General features: G+C 40.7%; 1 protein-coding gene across 1 annotated transcript in view; it reads right to left on the bottom strand.

The window, feature by feature from the left end:
• Positions 1 to 24,952, bottom strand: part of DNAH11 (dynein axonemal heavy chain 11) — a 323,435-nt gene that overhangs the window by 100,666 nt on the left and 197,817 nt on the right. The window contains exons 59-61 of the mRNA XM_034643547.1: positions 15,552 to 15,713; positions 7,332 to 7,565; positions 3,005 to 3,151 (exon numbers count right to left, since the gene is read on the bottom strand). Of these exons, the coding sequence (XP_034499438.1) occupies positions 3,005 to 3,151; positions 7,332 to 7,565; positions 15,552 to 15,713 (543 nt within the window). The remainder of the gene's footprint in view (positions 1 to 3,004; positions 3,152 to 7,331; positions 7,566 to 15,551; positions 15,714 to 24,952) is intronic.

Below are 24,952 nucleotides of genomic sequence, written 5' to 3'. Positions count from 1 at the left end.
AGAATGGGCCCTAATCCAGTCTAACAGGTGTTCTTTTAAGAGGAGAAAATCTGGACAGGCACGAGGGACACCAGGGATATGTGCATAGAGAAAAGACCATGTGAAGACATAGTGAAAAGGTGGCCATCTGCAAGCCAGGAGAGAGGCCTGTCCTTAATAGGCTTCTCCAAGGGGCAAGGGAGAAACCAAATCTGCCAGCATCCTGATCTTGGACTTCCAGCCTCCAGAATTGTGAGAAAAGAAGTTTCTGCTATTGAAGTCGTGCAGTCTGTGGTACTTTGTTCTGGAAGCCTGAGCAAGCTAATACACTGCTCTTATCTGCCTTCAGACCATAGGGAATCCCATGTGATCCCTCAAAATCCAGTTATTCCCACATTTAGGGAAGAAGCACATATTAAAACTGAAGACCACGCCAAATCAAGGAGGATGTCCAACTTCTGAAGAAATTATATTTGCCCTGCGATATGGAAGGTACTTTAACTCATGAGGATTACACTCAACAAAGAAAGCAGTATGAAAGGGATCAGAGGATCCTTAGAATCTGCAAGTGGTAAGTCAAACAAAGATGCAAGAACTTATTTTCATAGGCTTCATGGTGCTTGTGTTGCTTGATCACTGCTGGTCATGTCAGTGGTTTGAATGGCTCTTGACTATTTCATGAATCTGAAGGAACAATTTCAACCTGCTGCTCTACAAGAGTTATCAGGATGCATGGAAAGGCAGTCAGTGTCTGCTTAGTCATATTAAATATGGCAATGTACTTTTTAATAACTTCCCATGTATTAAGCCTTGAGATCCCAACTTCATAGGATCACAGAGCCCACATATATGCATTTAATAACTGCATACAATCTTGTACATTGCTGAACATATGACAAATGTGAACCCATAGCACATACTCCATAATGATTAGTTCCTTGACTTGATATACTCGATATACTCCTTCCATGACCAACCAATTTAAAATAATTCATTCCACCATCGTCTTGATTTAATTTTTATCTTAGCCCTTATCACTAACCCAAAGTATCTTATCGCTTGTCTCCTGCCAGTCTTCCATTATAATGGAAGCTATGTGAGGGTGCCTTGTATGTCATATATGCTCGAGAGCCTAGAATAGTGCCAGGAAAAAAAAGTTGCTTAGGGCTCCTGGGTGGCTCAGTCATTAAGCATCTGCCTTTGGCTCAGGTCATGATCCCAGCATCCTGGGATCGAGCCCCGCATCAGGCTCCCTGCTCTGCTGGGAGCCTGCTTCTCCCTCTCCCACTCCCCCTGCTTGTACTCTCTCTCTCCCTCTGCCAAATAAATAAATAAAATCTTAAAAAAAAAAAGTTGCTTAGTATTTGTTACTGATAATTAAGTTAAGCATCATAGGTAAAGTGAAAATATTTTTATTTCTTGGTATAGATTAGATATAAAAATTGTATGTGTTGGGGCACCTGGGTGACTCAGTCGGTTAAGCATCCGCCTTCAGCTCAGGTCATGATCCCAGTGTCCTGGGGGGAAGTCTGCTTCTCCCTCTCCCTGCCACTCCCTCTGCTTGTGCAGCCCCCCCCCACACCGCTCTGTCAAATAAATAAATCTTTAAAAGAAAATAGTATGTGTCTTTTTCATGTTTGAAGAACTTCATAGAACAACCAGTCAGATGAGTTCTCATTTGCTAAAACATTTTTTTCCTTCTTTGCAAGGATAATTTTGCCTTAGGAATTCACGTGCAAAATGTGAAAATACCTCTGGAGTATTTTAAGATCTCTAAAAGGGATTTGTAGAGATAGGTTATAATAGAACAATTACTAGAACATCACTTATTTATGTAATGCTTGAAAAACATCCCTTGGGTGGAAATGGCTCATGATAATCACATCATATGTGATGCCTAATCGCTAAATTAACATAATACACTTTTAAGGACATCCTCTGCTTATCTGTAACTCCATAGAAACAGTTATTGCCAGAATTAGGAATTATAGGCCCATCGGCCATGCCAAATGTAGCTTGTCTTCAACTTTAAAAACAAGGTTTTTTAAAAGAAAAAAAAAACTGTTCAGGATTTTGATTTTCAACGTACATTTCGACCCTTTAGTTGTGCAAGCAACATGTGAACATGCTCAGTACCTATTAGAAAAAAGGGAAAAACAACTCAATTGTCTCTGAATGAATGGCAACCCCACTGGAAAGCTCGAGTCTTTCTGGCATCAGAAAACAGAAGAATACTGGCATAAAAGCTACTGATTCAATGGCTGTGTGTTCGTAATTTACAATTTTTCATCAACTAAGCCCTGATTATAATCTTTTGTCTAAAATGAAAGAATTTTCTCAAACAAATATATCCCATTTTTAAACAAATAAGATACCTAATCATGAAATACCTCCAATTGGTGGCTGAAGTTCTGGTAAAAGAAGAGGACAAAGAAGTTATATTTATTTCAGAACTGCCAATAACCCACGTACAAAGAAGGCAGAACCTATGTAATCTTAAAAGTAATTGTTTCCAACAGTACAACGTAATACAAAATGCCAGGGCCTCAATCGAATCAAAAAGAACAAATTTGGCTTAGGATTTAATAATAAACTCAAGTCGTATTATTAAAATGAAAAATTTGAAAAACCATCTTGCAAAGTGATGGAATGAGCTTTGTTAACAATTGAGTTGTTCAATTTGCCTAAAAACTGAAAACCTTTAGAAACCTCAGAGGTGACTTCATGACCTTTACTGTATTACAAATAGGCCTGATATCCAAGATCCACATCCATTATATGCTTGAATGAGCTCAGTATTTATTGTTCTTGCGTATCATTAAAAGAGCTAAAAGGGTGGGAAAATGCATAATGTAAAGAGAGGTCAAGTGGTAATCATGGTGTGAAATGCTGTTACATGTGTAACTATAATAATTCTTTAGATTTTATGCTCCCTGGAGAGGAAGTTGTTCAAAATTGTTCACCTACGAAGGTTTATTTTGTGCTAAATATAGCTCAGCACTCTAAATGGTGGAAGTAGCCTGACCTTTCGCTCCTCAGCATCGGCAATGGCCTTTTCCCGGCTCACTTTTTCCGTCTGGAGCCCAATCTTTGTGATCAGAGCCTCGGCATCATGATTTCTCAGTTGCAGCTCAGCTTCTTGAGAGGCCAGTCTGGCTTTCAGATCCGCCACCTGAAGGAAAAGTCAGTATGTGGAAGCAACTTCCGTCGGGAACGAAAAACAGCAGATGCGGCTTATTTCTTATTAAAGGAGCTCATAGATCCCACCAGCAGCATCTTTTCCCCCTTTCTACCCTGTTCTGACTTATGTCCCATGTGCAAAACTATAGCCCCCTTTCCCTCCCAGATAGGAGCACAAAGAATCATGTTTCCCAGTGGTTTTCTGAAAAATGTCATTTATGTCAGCACCAACTAGACATTCATCGTCTCTACTCTCTCTGTGCAGTGAGGGAAGCGACAACAGCCATCCCCAGCCGAGCACATGTCCCCTGAGCGCACATCACTCACAGCCCCAGTTTTTCTGGTCCTGTGAGGCCCAGCTCAAGGCAGCTGAGGCCACAGGAAGACTTGCTTGGAAAGAGAAGCTGGAGAAACCATGGCTTGCACTCTCCCCACAAACATCACTAAAGGCTCAGACGAGGTGAAGGCATCAGTACGCCCTGGCTGTTAGTTTACCGTCCATTTATTTAATCCGTTACTTACTCTGATGGAAGTGCTCACAGACAGGTCTCATCTCTTCCCACAAAATAAGAAACAGTTCTCCGGGCTTTTTCCACCTCATCCAACATTCAACTTAGTACCTACTACACAAAGGGAAACCACAAGCACCTGTGGGGACCGGGAGGGGTGTGCAAAGCCCAGTGAGTATCCTAGATGGGTAGTCCTCCTCTGGGGTCCGCAATTCGAGAGCCTCACCCAGCTCTTGAGGAACTCAGCTCTTTCCGAGGAATCCACACATTAATCTGCTCTAAAGAATGCTTCTGCCCTTTTAGTTGGGAGTTCATGATGTTCTTTTTTTCTTTTAAGATGTCATTTATTTATTTGACAGAGAGAGAGGCAGCGAGAGAGGGAACACAAGCAGGGAGAATGGGAGAGGGAGAAGCAGGCTTCCTGCTGAGCAGGGAGCCTGATGTGGGGCTTGATCCCAGGACCCTGGGATCATGACCTGAGCTGAAGGCAGATGCTTAACGACTGAGCCACCCACGCACCCTAGTTCATGATGTTCAGAATGTACCACTAGGTTCCTCAGTTTGAGGATCGTGTAAAGAAAAGCAGAAGTGCTGGAAAACAAACAGGACCTGGCTCTCAGAGACACATGCAAGCAGCTTTATATACCGTGATAATTAACTCTTCGTTCCACTGCTTTTCCAGAAGTAGGTTATTATGTTTAAAAACTCACAGAACCAAAGAAGAATCATCACCACTTATGCTGACTCAACTGCTCAAGGCTCTTCAGGGCTTTCCTCCTGAGGAACAACATCTCACGACCGGAGCTGAGGACTCTTGTAACCCCCACACCTCAACACAGTTGACTTGCACTCTGCCTAAATGACACAATTACTACTATTACTGCTACCTGTACGGTTGACTACAGTTTAAGCGAAGACGGATTCTTTTAGCCTCCCTGTGAACTCAGGGTAATAATGCACAGTGACATTTGCTTGTCTGTTCTTTTCAGCCATGTGAAACTACTCTTATATTAGACTTTAATCAAAAGAACCATCCAAGAGACTATGAGGAAACGGCAATTTCGAGCCCTGATTTCAGTTTCTAAGGAAGCTGTTAGGTCTGAAGTATCTAGTGACTCAAGCTCTGGAAGCAAAGCCTTATTATCTATGAAGAAATGTCACGAGGCTATCTATGATGACCTAAGCTGACATCTAGAGAGGGGACATGTGGATCTAACACGAATTTCTGGCTTTACTGCAGTGAATAAACAAGACTGAGGTTTAGATACATATTTCAAATGGCATGGAGAGTCCCCTCTGGGCAATGACTGAAGGCAGGTGTGCAGAGGACTGGTGCTCCAATAGGAAGGCATTGTGTTCCACATGCTGCCTGATCTTACACTGTAAGGCTTCCCAACTGCCCACATAAGAAACTATGCTTCCTTTCCAGAAACAATAGGAAGTTTTAAAACTCTTAGGGAGATATTAAATATTCCAATCACGGGTGCCTGGGTGGCTCAGTCATTAAGCGTCTGCCTTCGGCTCAGGGCGTGATCCCAGAATCCTGGGATCGAGCCCCACATCAGGCTCCTCCACTGGGAGCCTGCTTCTTCCTCTCCCACTCCTCCTGCTTGTGTTCCCTCTCTCACTGGCTGTCTCTCTGTCAAATAAATAAAATCTTTAAAAAAAAATCCAATCACAATCTGATATTAAGAGCATTCCATGCACAAATACCTAATGAAAAGAAATCATCAGTAGTCCTTCAATTAAGACGTCACATAGCTTCTTCTTAGACTTTCTGCCTCTTATTTCTAACCAAGGGGAAACAAGGAGACCCAAGCAGCCCTGAACTTGGCAGACATCATGAATAGCCAGTTCCTTTCTTTCTTCCTCTCTATCACCTCTTTTTCCCCCCTGCCTGAGAGGCTGCCACCATGGGTGAGAGGCTGCCACCATGGGTGCTACTCTGTTTTTACACTCTTAGCTCTGTTATTTGGGAAGGGACCTCTAAGTGTGGCACAGACCATTTTTTTTTTCCTTGTCAAGAGCTGCCCCACCAGCATGACAGTTCAGTTTAGTCAAAGCTATCATTTCCTGCGGCAACGTCAACAGGTCCAGTTGGGGACATTACTCAAAGGGACATTAATGGTCTGGGTCACAGACCATTAATGCACTCAATGTCTTCTAGCTCAACAGGACTCCTAAGGAAGTCTTCACTAGGAAAAAGAGTCTTGATTTAAGTGAGATGGAAGTGGAGAGATCGGTAGAGAGAAGAAATAGGAAAGAGAAAGAAGGCAGAGAGTCAAAAGAGTAAGGTAACATGTACACAAAAAGTGTTAAAAAAATACATTTTTTTTTTGAAAGAAAAGGGAAAGATGCACAAATACAGATACATTCTCTGGGGGCCTCCCAACAACTATTCTTCGCATCACTAGATTCTGGGAACTGTGCTGGAAACCTCCTTGCTCTGGTTCCTCTTTCCCAATCGTGGTCCATCTGGTCACTATCCAGCACAGGTGAGTGGTGCACCAAGAGCCATTCCTGGTTTTCGAAATGAAGGGCACAGGAGGCAGGAGGTGCTTTGGCCTAAAGCAGACAGGCCTTCAGAGTGAAAGGCACCACCGTGCGCTCCCCCACGCAGGTTGTAGCTTATTTCTAGCGTGGGCACAGACGAGCCACACGGCATGCTTGGGGAGAAAACTGGCCCAACCTCTTGAAACGCAGAGGACTATGGTGACCTAATGACAATCCTGTGAAGAAGCCCGCTGGAATTCCTGGCCTTGAAGGGACCAGCAGGGAGAGATTTTCCAACTCCAACCCTAGAGCCCAGATGGTTCAGAGCAAGCGAAGCCAGTCTCCAAAGTCTCCGTATTTTCTTATTCTCATTTTTTTTCTCCCCTGGCCACAGAGAGGCAGCATGGGGCTATGCACAAGAGCTTTAGAGTAATACAAATCTGGGTTCAAACTCCAACCTCACAGGTTCTGTGGCCTTTAACTCTCAAAGTTTCATCTACGAAATTACAGTAGCAACACCTACTTCATAAACATGTTTAGTTTTTACCATTGAAATGAGGTGACAGACGTAGACAGCCACACATGGTTAACATCAGGAGTGTGCAAATTCTCTCCCGACTTACTTCTGGAGGTTAAGAGTACTGTCCTTCAAGGTAGCAGAGGCCTTATGACCGAGGATGAAGACTACACTGGACACTTTGTTCGAAGAGAGATGATGGCCAAAAGGAGAGGAGACACCCAGGTGGGAGAAAACGGCTACACTTAAGGACTTCAAGCAGAGCAAACTGTATCATGTCATCAGACAGGAAATAATGCTCTCACTGGGGGGTTGAGAAGCTGAGACCAAAAGGGATCCTACTTCCACTACGGTGTGACAAAATTCCTAACAATAAATGCAGGGCACCAAAACAGGCGGCTGTAAGATGGGAGTGAGCTATGCACTGAGTCAGGCCAACAAGTGAAGGACTCTATCCAAACCAGAATGAGAGAGTAACTGGCCAATCCCTTTCCAGACTTACGAAAGCATGAAGAGTGTTGTGGTGTCATTAAACTGCACGTTAGCATTCAGTATCTCATACAAATGGATTGAAATACTGCTTCTCAAGTAACTACATATTTTTTAATTTTAAGAGCATACATCTACTCAGTAATAACACATCCTTATCATACCTGAGAGGCTGTGGTTTTTAGCTTTTGGATGCCATTCACCAAGTGCTCTTTCTTCTGGGATACCTCTTTTCGTTTCTTCTTCAACAGACTCTTAAACAGTGATATTTGTTCTAGAAAACTCTTTGGGGTGGTATAGTTGTGTCTTCTCTCATTCTGGTAATACCTGGTACTCATTTCATTCACGCTAGTGTGAACGTGGGCCATGAAGAGGCTAATAGAATCTTTGTCCAATGGCTGAAAATATAAACACTGTAATTCATATGCAGTTCTCTCAAGTTAAAACAAAAATGGTAATTTAAAATAAGAAAAATCAGCAAAATTATGCAGTACTATTTTTTTGTTCTCTAAAAGCCAGAACAAATTATAGGAGGATCTGGGAAGACTTATTTATTAGTCTTTAAGAGATAGTCACAAGATTAGAGAGATAACAATAAAGCATTTAGCTTTGCCAAGTAGGGCAAAGGATTTTTATGCCCTCCACATACCAAACACAAAAGCCAACATATAACACAAACGCGGCTTTTCACAACTTGATTTTTATCAAGTGTGTGAAAGAAAAAAATGGAGAAATCGAGACACAGAACTCTGACAAGTATTTTTGGTATCGCTTTCAAACTAAAACGTAGTGGGGACACACACACACACACACACACACACAGCTGAAACTGAGAAATTGTTTTATAAGAACCCATGTGGAAACAAACAGGATGGTAAGGTATAAAAGTCACTGCTTCTGGGAGAAAAATACCATTTCTATTCTCATTTGGAAAAAAAAAAAAACAGAAAACAAAAAAATTGAGTAACTTCCCTTAGAAGATTTACTAGAGAATTCCCCGCTATACCATTCTTTCTGTTTTGTCCTCTATGACTTCTGAAGTAGTTAACTTTTTAATTTGTGGAGTCACATCTCCCTCATTTTAATGATTATTTATTGCATTCTGCACAAGATGAACCAGGTTCAATTAATCAAGGGAAGGCTAAAAATCAATTAATATGAATTAAATGAGCTACACCAACTCTTAGGAAAGTCACACATAATTTACCAAAGTGTTGTCAATAACGCTCAGACATCTTTGGGAAAATTGCACACAAGTGGCTGGCGATGCAGTTGAACATTTCAAACCTGCACCATTAATATTACAACCAGGGTGCGAGAAGAGACAGGCCAATTCTTGTTGGTGAAAAACAACTGCTCCTGAGCAACGTCTAAGCACTTAGCTTTCCAACCTCATGAAAAATCCGTGAGTGGGTTTCCAATATGTATATATAGGTTTGTCCTGCATACCAAAAATCCACCTCGCTAGTAACTAAACTAATGTTTTTAAAGCCAAAGTTAAACATAGAATGATGCAAATCCTGCAGTCTTTCCTCTCTAGATCTGAGATATGCGTATGTTCCCCAACGGTGGAGTCAGATCTAAACTTCTAAGGAAGTTCTACAAATTCATATAAATGAGATCCCCCGAGGGATTCTTTAAAGAGCTTCCCTGCAACATAAACATGGATAGAAATTCACTCCTGTCCTATCTTGTTTTAATGTACTAAAAGCGAGCACATGTCTTTCTACAATATAAACACATCCCCGGCCAAGAACGACCTCCTCGCGTGGGGTGGGGGTCGGTGGGGGGAGGACCTGGCCTCTGCCCAACCATGATCCTTATGAGGAGGCTCCTAGGCTGCCCTGAAAAGCTCCCTCCAACAACAGTTTCATTTGTAAATCTGGGATGGAAGAAGTGGTTTCCGGGAGAGCTGGAAGTGGCCCGAGACAACTTGTCTCAATGGGGCAAAATAACTATTGTTATCGGGCTTAACAAAATGGCACAGCATGGGAGACTTGCAGAGCCAGGGAGCAGCTGGTTGTAATTCACACTGTTTTTCAGAAAACTCTAATCGTTCCAGAACAGACCTCTTTGATGACTGGTCTTCCCTGCATTCTCAATTTGTCACTTTCTCTTATGATAAGGTCAGTAGTGACAGCACTTCCTGACATTAACAGCTGTGGCTTTTAAAAGGGTCATTGTAGAACTACTAATTGCAGTAATTTCATTAGCATAAATTATTTATTCTGCCATTCATTTATCTCCAGTTTTCTTTTTTTTTGGGGGGGGGAGTTGTGCGAGGAGGATATGGCTGCTGGTGCTGCTGGAGAGAAGGGAAGGCAAGGCTGTATTTTTCATTTTTAGAGATGCAAGGGGAGAACGCCGTTCCTGCTACATTTGGCCCCCTAATGAAAACCAGTGCATCCGATTCTGTTGTCATTTAGCAGCCAATCATGGTGAAAGCAAAAACATAAAGCAGCAAAATGCCAGTAACACACGGTTATAAATCCAAGATTTCTCCACTAGGATGCCCTGGAAAACAATGCTGTATCCAGTGCATCACCAGATATACAGTGAATGGCTTTCTTCCTCACATTTAGAAAGAGGTTTCATTTTTACCCTCTCGCTGGGCTCACTGTAAATGCAAAGACAAGTCTGCTATCTGGGGTGACGGTTCTCAAGCGGTGGCAGCCGTTGCCTAACCAAGCTCCCCAGCCACCTGACTCTTAAAGCAACTTGCCAGTATGGCCCTGTTGTTGAAAACGAAGGACCACAAAATTCAAATGAAAACCAATACCGGAGGCCAATACCAAATCAAATATCCTGTGTCATATAGGATTTTACACCTGCCCGCGACCAGCTGGTCTCAAGACTAGACTCGTCTGTACTTTTATAATTGGACTTTCAAGAGCACTGTATTCAAAGAAAGGGAGAAGGAGGGACAAAAGAGAATGGAGATGAAAGGAAAACTATTTTTTACGTTTAACTTGGGATCGTGTGGTAACATGGGATATCCTATACCTAACAGTCTGCTTTGAAAGTTGTTCTCAGAAATTATTTCTATGTTTATTTTTTACAGCTTTTTTGAAGTGCAAGTGATATACAAAAAACTGCACATATTTAATGTCTGTTATTTTATAGTAATTCCAAACTGCTGGGTTTCAAAATCTATTATTTGTACTTTTTAGCTCCTTTGGGGGTGTTCAGTAATAGAGACTAATTAGATACTGTGGTGGTAAAATTGGTTTATTAAAGAAAACGTAATGATACATAAAATGAGCAGTGCTGCATGGGAGCACTTCTCCTAAGTTCCTCATAATGCTGCTTTCCTCTGAGCAAAAATGATTCTGGAGGCCGCTGGGGATGCTGGGTTTGAATTCTGGGACATGGAGTAGATTCCCGGTTCTGCATAGTTGGACAAATGATTGCACCCCTGCACTGCCTCCTGCCCACAGAATCCAAGGTTAGACTTTTGGCACTCCTTTTAGTCTATCTTGCCTCTTCTTTTCCTCGTATTCCTTTTTCAGAACAAACTATTCTGCAACGCTCCAGAGCAGGATTTAAGACTGTGGATTCTGGCATCAAAGGGCTGAGGGGGCCCTTACCTGCTGGGTGATCTCGTGCTGTGGCCCCCAGGCCCTCACCTGGGAAGCCCAGGGATCCCTTCTTAGAAGGTTGGAGAGGAGAGGCAGTGGGCACCTCTGCTATCGGCGATGGTAACAGAGGACCAACATTGGTCCCAGGAAGAGGACTTCTCCCAGCAGAGGAGAGTGTTAAATGCAGTGCCCAACAGTTTCCTAGATCACATACTGGTGCCGTGGTCTTGTTTTGTTTGTTTTTACTGTGCCTGGTGAATGCACTTTGTTAGGTTGCTTGTGTTTTTAAATTTTTGTCTCTAATTTTAGATGCTAATTTCCAAGGCCGAAGGCAAGATCAAATCCAGCATAAGCCAGCAATCTTCAAGAAGAGTTTCCAGTCACTGAAAAGGTAGCCTCACTGGTTCTCTAACACAACATTCAAACAAAGAAGCAATTGAGGGCTGCGAGGGCGAGGAGGTGAAAGGCAACCCAGCTATGCTTCCCAGAGCCAGCAGGACAAGGTCGATGTCACAGCTGGTTCTGGTGACTCCAGAAAAGCCATGAAGCTAGGATTTGGAGAGAGTGATGCCTCCGTTGGATTGACGTCGACTTTGGGCTTAAGAGCAAGTCTAGGGCAGCTATAAGAAGCGACCCTACTTTCAAGACAGAGGGGATTCCTAAAGTTCATCTAACTGCAAAAACTCTGGAAAGCAGCATTCTACCACTTTTTGCAATTCTGCTCTTAATTGGATTAATATGCACAGAGAAATAAATGCATGACGAACGGTGTATCAGCGGGCATGCACGGGAGAGGCAGGCTGAAGAACAGGGAAGTATGTTAACAACCACATGCGCCTTTCCTCATCTGTCTAAATATAGGCTTAAGTCAGTTAGAGATGAAGGCAGATTCGGGATACATTTGATTGCATTTGCTTCTGTCCTGATCTTTTAAAATGACTTCAGTACTCCTCGGGAGGCGATTTCCCCCGAATCTGCAGAATTCCTATCACACAAGGCTTTCTACTTCTAAAATTGATATTGAACAATCCTCGTTTGTAGTTCAGAGAAAAAACTGTGCTCAAAGTCAGTAAGAAAAAACACTGCCAATCTATCACTAACAAAGCGTTTACTACTCCTCATGCTGTCCCTATACCATTTATTTTATTTTTTTAAAAGATTTTATTTATTTATTTGACAGAGATAGAGACAGCAAGCGAGAGAGGGAACACAAGCAGGGGGAGTGGGAGAGGAAGAAGCAGGCTCCCAGTGGAGGAGCCTGATGTGGGGCTCGATCCCATAATGCCGGGATCACGCCCTGAGCCGAAGGCAGACGCTTAATGACTAAGCCACCCAGGCGCCCCCCTATACCATTTTTAAAAGGAACCTAGAGAATCATTGAAGAGATCAGTCTTTACCAACAGCAGAAAAGTAACTTTCCTCTTTGAGGGGACGTTTTTCATAACTGGATTGGCAAATGCTAGCAAAATATGCCATTCATCTGTTACCAGACCTTGCGACAAGTTCTGGATTGAAGAGGTGGAGGCATGCGGAAATTAATGAATTTCACTGAAAAAGCTGATGATACTGAACTTACGGAATTATTCAGTTGTATCGCATCCAAAGGATAGAGAATTTTAACTTGTCATGTGGCCAGTATGCTCGGAAAGGGTGGGTCCTCCACCTGGCTCGGATCTCTAGGAGAATGGAGACACCTACCAAAGCAAACCTCACTCCTCAGAGAGCTCACCTTTTCATTTCCATTCAGTAACTTCTGCTTTCCTCAGGCCCAGCCCTCCAGTGTGTCTATTATTCATGGTGAGTCAAAAACCAACAACACTACCTATCTTTTAACACCTGTTTCTCCTGCCTTTTCCCCTGCTTTTTCCTATCTGGGACCCAGGCACTTCTCGGGAAGGGCTCCTCCCAGTTACCTCCTCAAAGCAGGTGCAATGCTGGTCCCGGGAATACCTCCTCAAAGCAGGTGCAATGCTGGTCCCGGGAATACCCGGTGCAATGCTTTTCCTTCTCCCCCTCCTCGCACCACATGCTCCCATCTGCACTTCCAAACCTGAAGAGTGAGGAGTGTATGTTGACTCAAAGCCTTCACATAAATACCTGGTAATACTTAAGGGTCAGACTATTTCGGTCATCTGCCAGCTGTCACTTAGTTCAGTACCAGAAAAGCAGCACAAACCTTTTCTTAGACGCAGGCAGCCCACACCCCTGGGTGTTAAGCGCGTCCTGCTAGAAGATGATATGTCAACACACACAAAACTGCTTGCCTTTCATGAATCCTTTCTTGGCGGCTAAAGGGGGTCACCTTGGATAACTACCCAACACTCAGCAAATAAGGTCAATAACTAAGAAGTGCCTAAATTATGCAGATCCCGTTCAGTCCTCGTGATGACAATTCAAACTAAGAAAATGATCAAATTAGTGCCCATTCAAAAAATTTCAAAGCTATTTTTGACCTTGGCAGAAAAGGCACCACACATTTTTAGAAGAAGATAGACACGTTGCACTCTGAATGCTAATTACTGCTCATAAGCAGCAAATTGGGAAGGTGGGCAAGTTAAATAAGCACACTGCACTGAAATGAAATCATCTGGCTGAGCTGTTTGCAGGCATCATTCGGCTCAACAGAAATGGTTCAGCACTTTGAAAATTCCTATTTGACAATCAGCATCCCATAGGAGGCGTCACGATACCACAAGACAGAGCTTAGCACCTGCCAGGAGGCCTGTGGACTTAAAATGATGCAAGTCCTGCCTCATCCAGCAGATGTCAATGGTCACTGACGAATCAAAGCTCCTTCAGCTTAACTGCTTTTCAAATGGCACCTAACTTTGCAGGACGAAGTCTGCATCAGAGAAGCAAAGGCACGAAACTTAAAAAAGCACAGAGCCAAGCACAACGTGACCATGCTACCAGGTTTGGGCTCCTCCCATTTGAAAAATTAATATTAAGACATGAAGTGCACTGGTTTTTAGCAAACCTGTGTGCTCAAATGAACTGTATAAAACAGAATTATGAAAGATACATGCTGATTCTCTAATAAATTGGTATTTTGAACCCTTCTTATAATCATGAGCAGACAAAGCAAGGCCCTGTATAATCCAGTAATTCAGTGACCTTAGCAAGAGCTGGAGACATGTGTGGTTTACCAATTGTCACTATCGTTTGTCATATTTAATGCATTTTCAGATTTTAAAGTGTAAGGTATTTCCAGCAGACTTTATCTAATGCTAGTGTTAGTTTCCATTTAAATGGGGCTCCTTTGGCTCTGCAGGAGAACACAGTGAATGGTGAAAGCAGGGGCTTAGACAGTGTCTACCATTCCACTTACCTACTCATGAGAACAAATTTACATGGATTTCTCCAAACATAAGAAGTGCTATGCAGGGCCCCCTGACCAGGGGAAAAAGGTGAAAATAACTTAAGAAAATCCAACTATAATTCATATTATTCATTCTTTAGCCAGAAAACCAGTTGCCGTTGTTGTTTTAAAGGTCCAGGTAAGTGCATTCAATGTTGAGTACAGAGACGGGCAAAAGAAAAAGTTTCTGGATGTGGAAAAAACATCCAGAAACAGAAGAGCTCATTTTTTTTCCCATTTCTTTACAGAAATGTTTTAAGTGTGAGTGTGAGAAAAGGAGAAGGGAAGTAGAACTATTTGAACGTCATAAAGCTTTTATTATATACATGTTTTAGATGCCATGAGACAGGTCAGCATCTAAGGAGATTAATGGACATTTCAGAAAAGACAAACCATATGACAATAAAACTATCCATGAAAACAAGAAATAAGGCATAAAGTTAGTTGCATACCGAGAATTAGGTAAGTATGTAAACGTGCACAGATTTCTAACCATCCGACCACCAAGAGATACAATATTCAACAAAACGTGAAAGGATTCTTTGGAGAAGTGACAGTTATGCTCTTGGGACCAAAGGAGGCCAGGGGGGATTGTCTCTGTTTACAAGAGACAATCTTTTACACTTTCAAATGGAAGCAGACATCATCCCTTACACAGCCCTGATTCTATTTTTGGCTCCGAGAATCACTTTCCATGTCTGACCTACACTAGCCTTATCGCTCAGTGGACTCAGAAGACAAACCTCCCTGGGCAATGTTCACAACTACCGCCTTTCCAAGCTGTCTAGTCATGGAGGTGCGAGATACCAGTAAAACGTCATTTCTTTTTCCAAGTTGGGAAGTGTACTGGAAGTGCTTTTTTAAACCTCATGCAACCATTTTAAAATGTAATTGGCTCAGCAAATTTCATTATGGTCAAATGACAAATCTGATTTATAAAACGTGAACTCATAAAACCAAGTAGAAGATATATTACTTGTCTTAGTGACTGCTGAACTCATAGGGTTGATTTTTCACTCATCTATACTGTAATGAGAAAAATCACAATTAATTGCTTTACTCAGTTAAGATCAAGCATTGCATGACTATGGGTAGCTACTTTTTTTTTTGCGGATTTAAAGGATTCATATTCAGCAAACCCTATTATAATTCAAGGAAGTAACGGTCCTAGCTTTCGGGTGAGTCAGTCTATACAACAAGCTCGTGTGCTGTGTGTGCTCATGTGTGCACAGACATCTCAACCTGGTCCGAAGAGATCAACCACCATATTCCATAGAATGTAAACAAACAAAGATGATCTTACCTCTAATAAAAGTGATTAACTTCTCTATAGGAGATGTATTTTGGAAGTTACATCTTTATTGAGGACTTTTGGTCGGAGTGAGTGAGTATGCGTGTGTGTGTGAGTGCGTGGGAGACAGAGACATTCAGAGGCTGACATGGCATACCTCAATTCCCTTGGTTTCCTCAATGAACCTCCTGCTGACTGAGACCAGAGCCTCCTGCGGCCACTCATGAAACCAGTCAATAGCCGTGCAGTTAACTAGGGCTGGGAACTTCCGAGCTCTTCCTCTCAGCGTGTGACCAACGGGAGAGAAACACAGAATGATCTGTGGAGACATGGGGGCAGGGCAGAAAGGGGAGGGTGATGAGTGAGCTGAGAATTACATTGCAATCCTAGACAATGAAAGCAAGGAGCGCAACCACCCATGACATGAACCTGTCCTAAAGCACTACGGAGGAGAAAGCAGCGTTAACTTCCTTGCTCACCAAAGGATAAACCTGCCCCAGGTGGCTGCCCCATCGAACATTCAGAAACACTGCTGTGTACTCTCCTTAAAATTGGTCCCTTTCCTTTTAAACATTTTGGATCATCATTAATAGTGAGAAATTTATTCTTTTCTATTACACAAGGAACAGTCCAACAATTCTGTAATTCATCAGGTTCAGTAAAACTTCATAATTTACTTAAGAACGATTTGTATCATATTGAATGTTTACTTTGTTTTCATTTAAATTAAATCCACTTGCATTCTTCACCTTTTTGAAGGAATAAAACATTCAGTTTAGACATGCTCCTGGTGAGAAAATTTTAAGTTTCTGGTTTTAGTCTGAAGTTCTGTGTATTTGATGATTTAAGAGTTAATTTACATCTGACTGTGTTTCCATACTCTCTGTAGTGACACAGGGATTTGAGCTGGCAGGAGTGTCTGAGCCTGGCTGTGGCAGGGTCCACAAGCTGAGTGAGGGGAGGAGGAAGGAGCAAGGTGGGTCAGAGTGTCCCTTCCGGGCATCTATGAGTGTCACACGGCTCTCAGATGAGACACCCTACGTGAAGTGCTAGCACAAAGGAGGTGTTCAGGAAGGACTTCCTGTCACCCTCTCCCTTCTCTCCTAGGTTCCTGTGACCTGAGGGCACTGGGGGTAATAGTGATGCCAGCTGGGCTAAGGTCTGAGAATGTTGACCGTCCTGGTCTCCTCTTCTCTAGCAATAGCATGGACTTGTAGAACACAAAGCTTGGAACTCTCTCAACTCAGTCTCTAACCCTTTGAGATCAGGCAACCAGTGGAATCATTTTTCAAAAGGTATGACATTTTTTTCTTAGAACTTTTAAAAAATTCACATCCTAAAAATCTCCAGCATGTAGGAAGCCATATAGTATCTTATTTAACATGTGTCTTCGCTATGTTTATGACTCTTCAAAAACTTGAGACAAATCCTACTATTTAAAATGTTTAACAATACATAAGCTGACTGGTCATGTATTCATTATATGCGAGAGTCTAGTTACAAATTGAATAATTGCTCTAATAGTGCATGTACTGGGTTAATGAACTTCAGTTACAATGCAGAATTTTCACTTCCATCACAGGTCTTAGTTTTCTCCCACCAGCCTTCCTTTCTCCCCGTACTTGAATATTTCTTTCTGTCCTAGAAGTTCGGTTTCCACACCCCATTTATCTTTCATTCCTGGCAACTTTAGAAGCTTCATTTATAAATAATTATAGCCAAGGCAAAGGAAAAAAAAAAGCATCCTTTAAGATCTTAAATATTTCCATCACTTCTACACTTACTGCATTTCCCTTCTTGTTACTGGCACACTACCAGGTCCTAAGAAATTGTTAGAAAACAAAGTATCCGAACCATGTGTGTTTAAGCCTCAAGGAAAAATACTGTGAGTTAATATAATGATATGACTTCATTATTTATTGAAAGATAATACAGATTCTTCATTGAAAGAATTATTTTTCTTTTCTACAATTTTACAGCTTAAGACATATTTCCCTATGTTATTCATTATGGCTTAAATAAGGATCCTCGTAATGCAGCTACATTTTACATGGAGGGCGGTTGGCAGGACATCAATGATTCTTGAAGGATTATTAGATGCTGGTTAGAAAAGCAAATTCTTGGACCCAATCTAGACCTAAGGAATCAGAAACCCTGGATGGGGCTTGGCAATCTGTTTTCAACAAGCCCTCCAGGTGACTCTGACACCTGCCGCTATAACCTTCTAGTTTAAAATTTTCTATGGGAATATTTAAATGAAACACTTTCATTTTCAGTGCTTCTGCAGTTGGTGAAACACTCATAGAATGTAAATCTCTTTCTATATAGAGAGTGAAAATGAAAAATTTAGAGGATATTAAATAAATTAGATAATCATGAATAAACTAAATTCTATCATCTAAAACAGACCTTGGGAACTAACTTACAGAAAGATGCTTGGTTATTAATACTTCCTAAGAAGAGAAAGGCCAGTATCACACCAAACTTGAGTTGCACAATTATTGACCCAATGCTTTCCTCGGTATTTTCTAGTTTTGCCAGAAATCTAGCACAGAATTTCTCCTGCCATCCAGCTTTCCTTGATAGTGGTCCTATGTGAGATTTTTCTGAGAGCCCATGCTAATGTCTGGGAATTGGTGGTCATTCTGTTCTTTTCTAAAATGGTCTCCACATTTATTAATTATGAGCATGGAATGGAATGTCAACTCTGACTCCTGTTCACAGACGATGTGAGAACAGGTATGTTTCTTAACTGTACTGCCCTGCCCTCATCTCCAAAAAAGGGAGAGATCACAGTCACCTCCCAGGGTCACCAGGAAAACATACTGATATATATCAAAGTCCTCCTCACAGTTGTTGAAGCATGAAAAGTGCTCCATCAATTCTATGCTGCGTTCTTAAAGAAAAAAAAAGTTTCCACAACTTTACAGGTAAATAAACTCGAGTTGTTGCTCAAGGAATGTTACTGTGGGGAAGAATCATCCTGGATAATTTTCCTATTATACTTCTCTTAATTTCATGAGATTAACATAGCAGAGGATTTTTAAGTAATAAAAACACAAGCGATTTTAAAAGGATGTTAGGCCATCAGGGAAATTCAAATCAAAACCACAATGACATACCACCTCACAACAGTCAGGATGGCAAAAATTAACAAGGCAGGAAACAACAAATGTTGGCGAGGGTGTGGAGAAAGAGGAACCCTCTTACACTTTTGGTGGGAATGCAAGCTGGTGCAGCCACTCTGGAAAACAGTATGGAGGTTCCTCAAGAAGTTAAAAATAGCACTACTCTATGACCCAGCAATCACACTACTGGGTATTTACCCCAAAGATACAGATGTAGTGATCCGAAGGGGCACCTGCACCCCAATGTTCATAGCAGCATATGTCCACAATAGCCAAACCGTGGAAGGAGCCAAGATGCCCTTCAACAGATGAATGGATAAAGAAGATGTGGTTCATATATATAATGGAATATTATTCATCCATCAGAAAGGATGAATACCCACCATTCGCATTGACACAGATGGCACTAGAGGGGATTATGCTAAGTAAAATAACTCAATCAGAGAAAGGCAATTACCATATGGTTTCACTCATATGTGGAACATAAAGAATAGCATGGAGGACATTAGGAGAAGGAAGGGAAAAATAAAGGGGGGGGGAATCAGAGACGAAGATGAACCATGAGAGACTATGGACTCTGGGAAACAATCTGAGGGTTTTAGAGGGGAGGGGGTTGGAGGGATGGGTTAGCCCGGTGATGGGTATTAAGGAGGGCACGTGTGGCAATGAGCACTGGGTGTTACACACAAACAATGAAGCATGGAACATCAAAAACTAATGAAGTACTATATGGTGACTAACGTAACATAATTTAAAAAATAAAAACAAAAGGGGTATTAGGTTACCTATCATTTACTTTTCCAGTTTTACTGATGTATAACTGTCAAAATTCTAAGATATTTAAAGTGCACAATGTGACAATTTTATACACCTAGACATTGTAAAAGGATTCCCCCATTGAGTCAATTAACACATCCATCAACCCATATATTTATTCTTTGTTGTCACTGTTCCTGAAAACATTTAAATTCTACTCTCCTAGTAAATTCCAGTTACACAATATGGTGCTTTCAACTGTAGTCACCACATTACACGTTAGGTCCTTAGGTCTTGTTCATCTTGTAACTGAAAATATATGCCCTTTTCCCAATCGCTGCCTATTTCCCCTACCTCCTGGCAATATTCCGCATGTAAGTGATACCATGTAGTAGTTCTCTTTCTCTGCCTGGCTAATTTCACTTCATATAATGCCCTCAAGATTCATTCCATGCTGTTCCAAATAACAGGATTTCCTTCTTTTTTAAGGCCAAAAATACTCCTTTCTATTTGTGTCCAGGTGTGTGTATGCATATGTGTGTATATCACATATTCTTATTCCCTTTGTCCATTGACTGACACCTACATTGTTTCCATACCTTGGCTACTGTGAATAATGCTGTTATGAATATAGGAGCGCAGGCACCTCTTTTATCTCCTTTAGCTGTATCACCAGAAGCAGGATCGCTGGATCATAGGGAACTACAATTATTAATTTCCTACGGAACCTCCCTGCTGTTTTCCAGAGTGCCTGTACCAGTTGACATTCCTGTCAACAGTGTACAGGGCTCCTTTTTCTCCACATCCTCACCAGGATTTGTTATTTCTCATTTTTGATGATAGCCATTCTAATAGGTGTGAGGAGAAAAATACCAAAAGCATCTTTCACAGAGCTAGAACAAACAACCCTAAAATTTATAGGGAACCACAAAAGACCCCAAATAGCCAAAGCAATCTTGAAAAGGAAAAGCAAAGCTGGAGGCATCACTATTCCAGACTTCAAGTTATATTACAAAGCTGTAATGATCAAAACAGTATGGTACTAAAAAAAAAAGTCACACAGATCAATAGAACAGAGTAGAAAATTCAGAAAGGAAACCACAATTATATGGTCAGTTAATCTTTGACAAAACAGGAAAGAATATCCAATGGGAAAAAGACAGTCTCTTCCACAAACGGTGTTGGGAAAACTGGACAGCCACATGCAAAAGAATGAAACCAGACCACTTTCTCACACCATACACAACAGTAAGTTCAAAATGGATTAAAAACCTAAATGTGAGACCTGAAACCCTAAAAATCCTATAAGAAAACACAGGCAGTAACTTGACACTGGCTGTAGCAACTTCTTCTTTCTAGATATGTCTCCTGAGGCAAGGGGAAGAAAAACAAAAATAAACTACTGGGACTTCATCAAAATAAAAAGCTTCTGCACAGCAAAGGAAACAACAAAACTAAACAAATGGGGGGGGGAGCAAGCTATGAATTGAGAGAAGATATCTTCAAATGATATATCCAATAAAGGGTTAGTATCCAAAATATATAAAGAACTGGTAAAGCTCAGCACCCAAAAATGAAATAAACCAATTAAAAATCGGCAGAAAACATGAATGGACATTTTCCCAAGGACATCCAAATGGCCAACAGACACATGAAAAGATGCACAACATCACTCATCACCACGGAAATACAAACCAAAACTATAATGAGATACCACCTCCCACCTGTCAGAATGGCTAAAACAAACTGACAGTTACCCAAGGGGAGGTGGGTGGGGGCATGGGTTAAATGGGTGATGGGGATTAAGGAGCGCACTTGTTATGACAAGCACCAGGTGATGCATGGAAGCGCTAAATCACTATATTGTACCCTGGAAACTTATTACACTGGATGGTAACTGGGATTTAAATAAAAACTTCAAAAAACAAAAAACAATAAAAGCTATGAGGTATTGTGGTTTGATTTGCATCTCGCTGAGGATGATTGATGCTGAATACCTTTTCACATACCTGTTGGCTATTNTACTGGGATTTAAATAAAAACTTCAAAAAACAAAAAACAATAAAAGCTATGAGGTATTATTGTGGTTTGATTTGCATCTCGCTGAGGATGATTGATGCTGAATACCTTTTCACATACCTGTTGGCTATTTGTATATTTTCTTTGGAAAAAAAATGAGTATTCACGTCCTTTGCCCATTTTTCAATTGGGTTACTTGGTTTTTTGCAATTGAGCTTTATGGAGTCCTTGAACATTCTGGATATTAACTCCCTACTGAATGTGTGGTTGGCAAATATCTTTTCCCATTCATTAGGTTGCCTTTTCATTTTGCTGATGGTTTCCTCCACTCAACAAAAGCTTTTTAGCTGGATACAGTCCTACTTGTTTATTATTGGTTTTGTTGCCTTTGCTTTTGGGGTCAAATCCAAAAAATCATCACCAACACCTCCTGTGAAGGAGCTTACCCTCTATGTTTTCTTCTTGGAGTTATAGATTGTCTTACATTCAAGTCTTCAATCCATTTGGGTTGATTTTTGTTATGGTTTAAGACAGGGGTCCAGTTTTGTTCTTTTGCATGTGGCCAGCCAATTTTCCCAACACCATTTACTCAAAAAACTATCCTTTTCTCATTGCATAGTTTTGGCTTGTCAAAAATTAATTGACCATGTCAGTATGAGCTTACCTGTGGGCTCTCTGTTTTGCCTAACTGTGATGTATGTGTCTGTTTTTATGCCCATACCACACTGTTTTGATTACTGTAACTTCATAATGTAGTTCAAAATCAGGAAGTATGGTACCTCCAGCTTTGTCCGTTCTCTAGACTGCTTTAGCTGTTTGGGATCGTTTTTGGTTCCACAAATTTTAGGATTTTTATATTTCTGCAAAAAAATACTACAGGCATTTTGATGAAGATGCACTGAATCTGTAGATCATTTTTGGTAATACTGATACTTTAACAATGTTAATTGTTCCAATCCCCAAGCAAAGAATATTTTTCAAATTGTTTTCAATTTCTCTATCGTCTTAGATTTTAGTGTAGAGATCTTTCATCTCCTTAAATATGTTCCTAAGTATTTCATTTTTTCAATTCCACTGTAAATGACATTGTCTTAAATTTCTCTGATAGTTCATTATTAGTGTGTTGAGACACAACCAATTTTTTGTGTCTATTTTGTATCCTGCAACATTACTGATGTCATTTATTAGTCCTAACAGTTTTTTTGGGTCAAGTCTTTAGAGTTTTCTATAAATAAGATCATGTTGTCTACAAATAGAGAAATCTTTTTTCTTTTCTGATTTGGATGCCTTCTATTTCTTTTTCTTACCTAACTGTTCTGATTGAGACTTCCAGTACCATGACAAGTAAAAGTGGTGACAGTAGGCATCCTTGCCTTGTTCCAGACCTTAGAGGAAAACTTTCAGTTTTTCACTGTTCAGTATGATGTTAGCTGTGTGCTTGTCATATATGGCCTTTATTATGTTGAAGTATGTTCCCTATATTCTCAGTTTGTTGAGTTTATCATAAATGAATGTTCTATTTTTTTAAATGCTTTTTCTACATCTATTGAGATCAACATATGATTTTTATCCTTCATTTTGTTAATATGGTATATCATGTGATTGATTTGTGGAGGTCAAACCATCCCTGCATCCCTGGAATAAACCCCATTTCATCATGGGGTATGACTCTTTTAAGGTACTATTAAATTCAGTTTGTTCCTATTTTGTTAAGGATCTTCCTGTCTATCAGGGATATTGGCCTGTAATTTCTTTTCTGGTGACATCCTTGCCTGCTCTGGTATCAGTGTAAGGCTGGCCTTGTAAAATAGGTGTTTCCACCTCTTCAATTGTTTGGAAGAATTTGAGGAGGATTAGTATTCATTCTAATTTAAATATTTGATAGAATTCACCAGTGAGAGACGTCTGGTGCTGAATAACTTACCTTTGAAATAACTTCTCTCTAGTATGAGCTGCATGTAAATACCCATTTTCTATCTTAGGGGCCATGGGTTAATGTATGAAGTACTCCAAGAGAAACTGCAGAGGCCAGGGACGCTTAACCAGCACTTCCCATTTCTAATGGAAACCCACACTGCAAAGATGGCTACCTGAGCTCTTAGCTGACTTCTTCCATCAACATAAATGGTTGATTAGTTAGCATCATGAATCTGATTTTTTACTGATGAAATGAGGAGTGTTCAAGGTATCTGAGAAAAATGGAAGTTTTATAGTTCCACCTGCACTGCTATATGAACCAAAGAGGAAAATCTAGATATTGGAAGCATCCCAACAATTATACCCTTTGGCTTTTTAGACTTTGATTTTGACCAGTTCTGTGGTAAACAGCTTACAGAAAAATTGTTTTTATGTGATTGCAGTGAGAACATCAGCTGAATCCTACCGTGAGAACATTGCTTAAGCTGCCCCCAAAGGATCCTTCCAGTAAGAGCCATTCAGTTTTCTAAAAGAACAAAGCTAAGACTGAAGTAAGCTTATATAGTGGTTTTGAAGCTTTAAGACCCGTTTTAAGTTATGTGTGTACACAAACTGTGTATACCGAGTTCAGTTTGAGACTTCCTCTCCTTGAAACATACCTGAGTTGGGATACTGGGGGACAAGAGCTCCCCCATCCCAGAACAGGTGCCTGCAAGTACTGAAGGTCATGGAAATATACACGACCTCCCAAATAGCCCCTGACAACTGCAAATGACCAAATTGGCTTAAGTTAGTTCCCAGCAGTGGACTGAAAGAAAAGTCTGCTAAGAAAATAAAGTTAAAAATGCCTCAGACAGCTGTGCTCTTTTCTAAAAGCAAATTCTCACAAGTAAGAAGCAAACCCTGAAATCACCATCTCTGTACTTCCTACAGCTCTAACATTTGGATGTCAGAATCTTTCTTTTGGAATCCATACCATAGAATTTTCTATCCTTTTTTCCCCCCCAACACAGGTGTTAGGACTCATTTGCAATAACCCATTTTTCATTGTGGTTTGTAATACATTTCAATTTCTTTTGGATAAGATTCCATTGTAAGTACATATTTATTTGTATATCACTAACAGGACTCAGTCCATTTCCTCTTGTAATGGAAATTTGAATTGCTACCGTCACTCTGTATTTTTTTCCAGTTGATATATTCTCAGATGGAAGTAACCCTCCCACATATTTACTTCAGAAGCTTCTATCCATAACTTAGGCTTGCATTTATCCTCAAAAGTCTAAGTATTTTTCAAGAGTGGTAAGATCTGAATCATACTGAGAGAATCCTCTCAGGAATGGAATTTTAGCAGACAAACTCTTCCCTTGTTTGTCTGTTTTAATATCATTTTATCATCCTTATATTTTCCCTTATCAACCACCAACCAACAACATTTTAATTTCAATTATTTTCATGAACTCCAACAGCATCTTCAACATATACACCTTCAATACATTTTTATATTTTCTTTTAGGTAACACAATGAAACAATTCACACAACTTTTTACTTATGAATATCGGCCAGTACCAATTTTACATTGGAGAGTTTTTTTTTTTTTTGAGGGGGGGCAGAGGCAGATGGAGGGAGAGAATTTTAAGCAGGCTCCACGCCCAGTGTGGATTCCATCTCATAACCCTGAGATCGTGACCTGAGCTGAAATCAAGTATTGGATGCTTAACCAACTGAGCCACCCAG

The sequence above is a fragment of the Ailuropoda melanoleuca genome, chromosome 1, assembly GCF_002007445.2.
Source record: "Ailuropoda melanoleuca isolate Jingjing chromosome 1, ASM200744v2, whole genome shotgun sequence".
In the NCBI taxonomy this organism is placed as follows: domain Eukaryota; kingdom Metazoa; phylum Chordata; class Mammalia; order Carnivora; family Ursidae; genus Ailuropoda; species Ailuropoda melanoleuca.
Note: the sequence above shows the minus strand (reverse complement) of the source record. Positions and strands in the feature narration are given on the sequence as shown.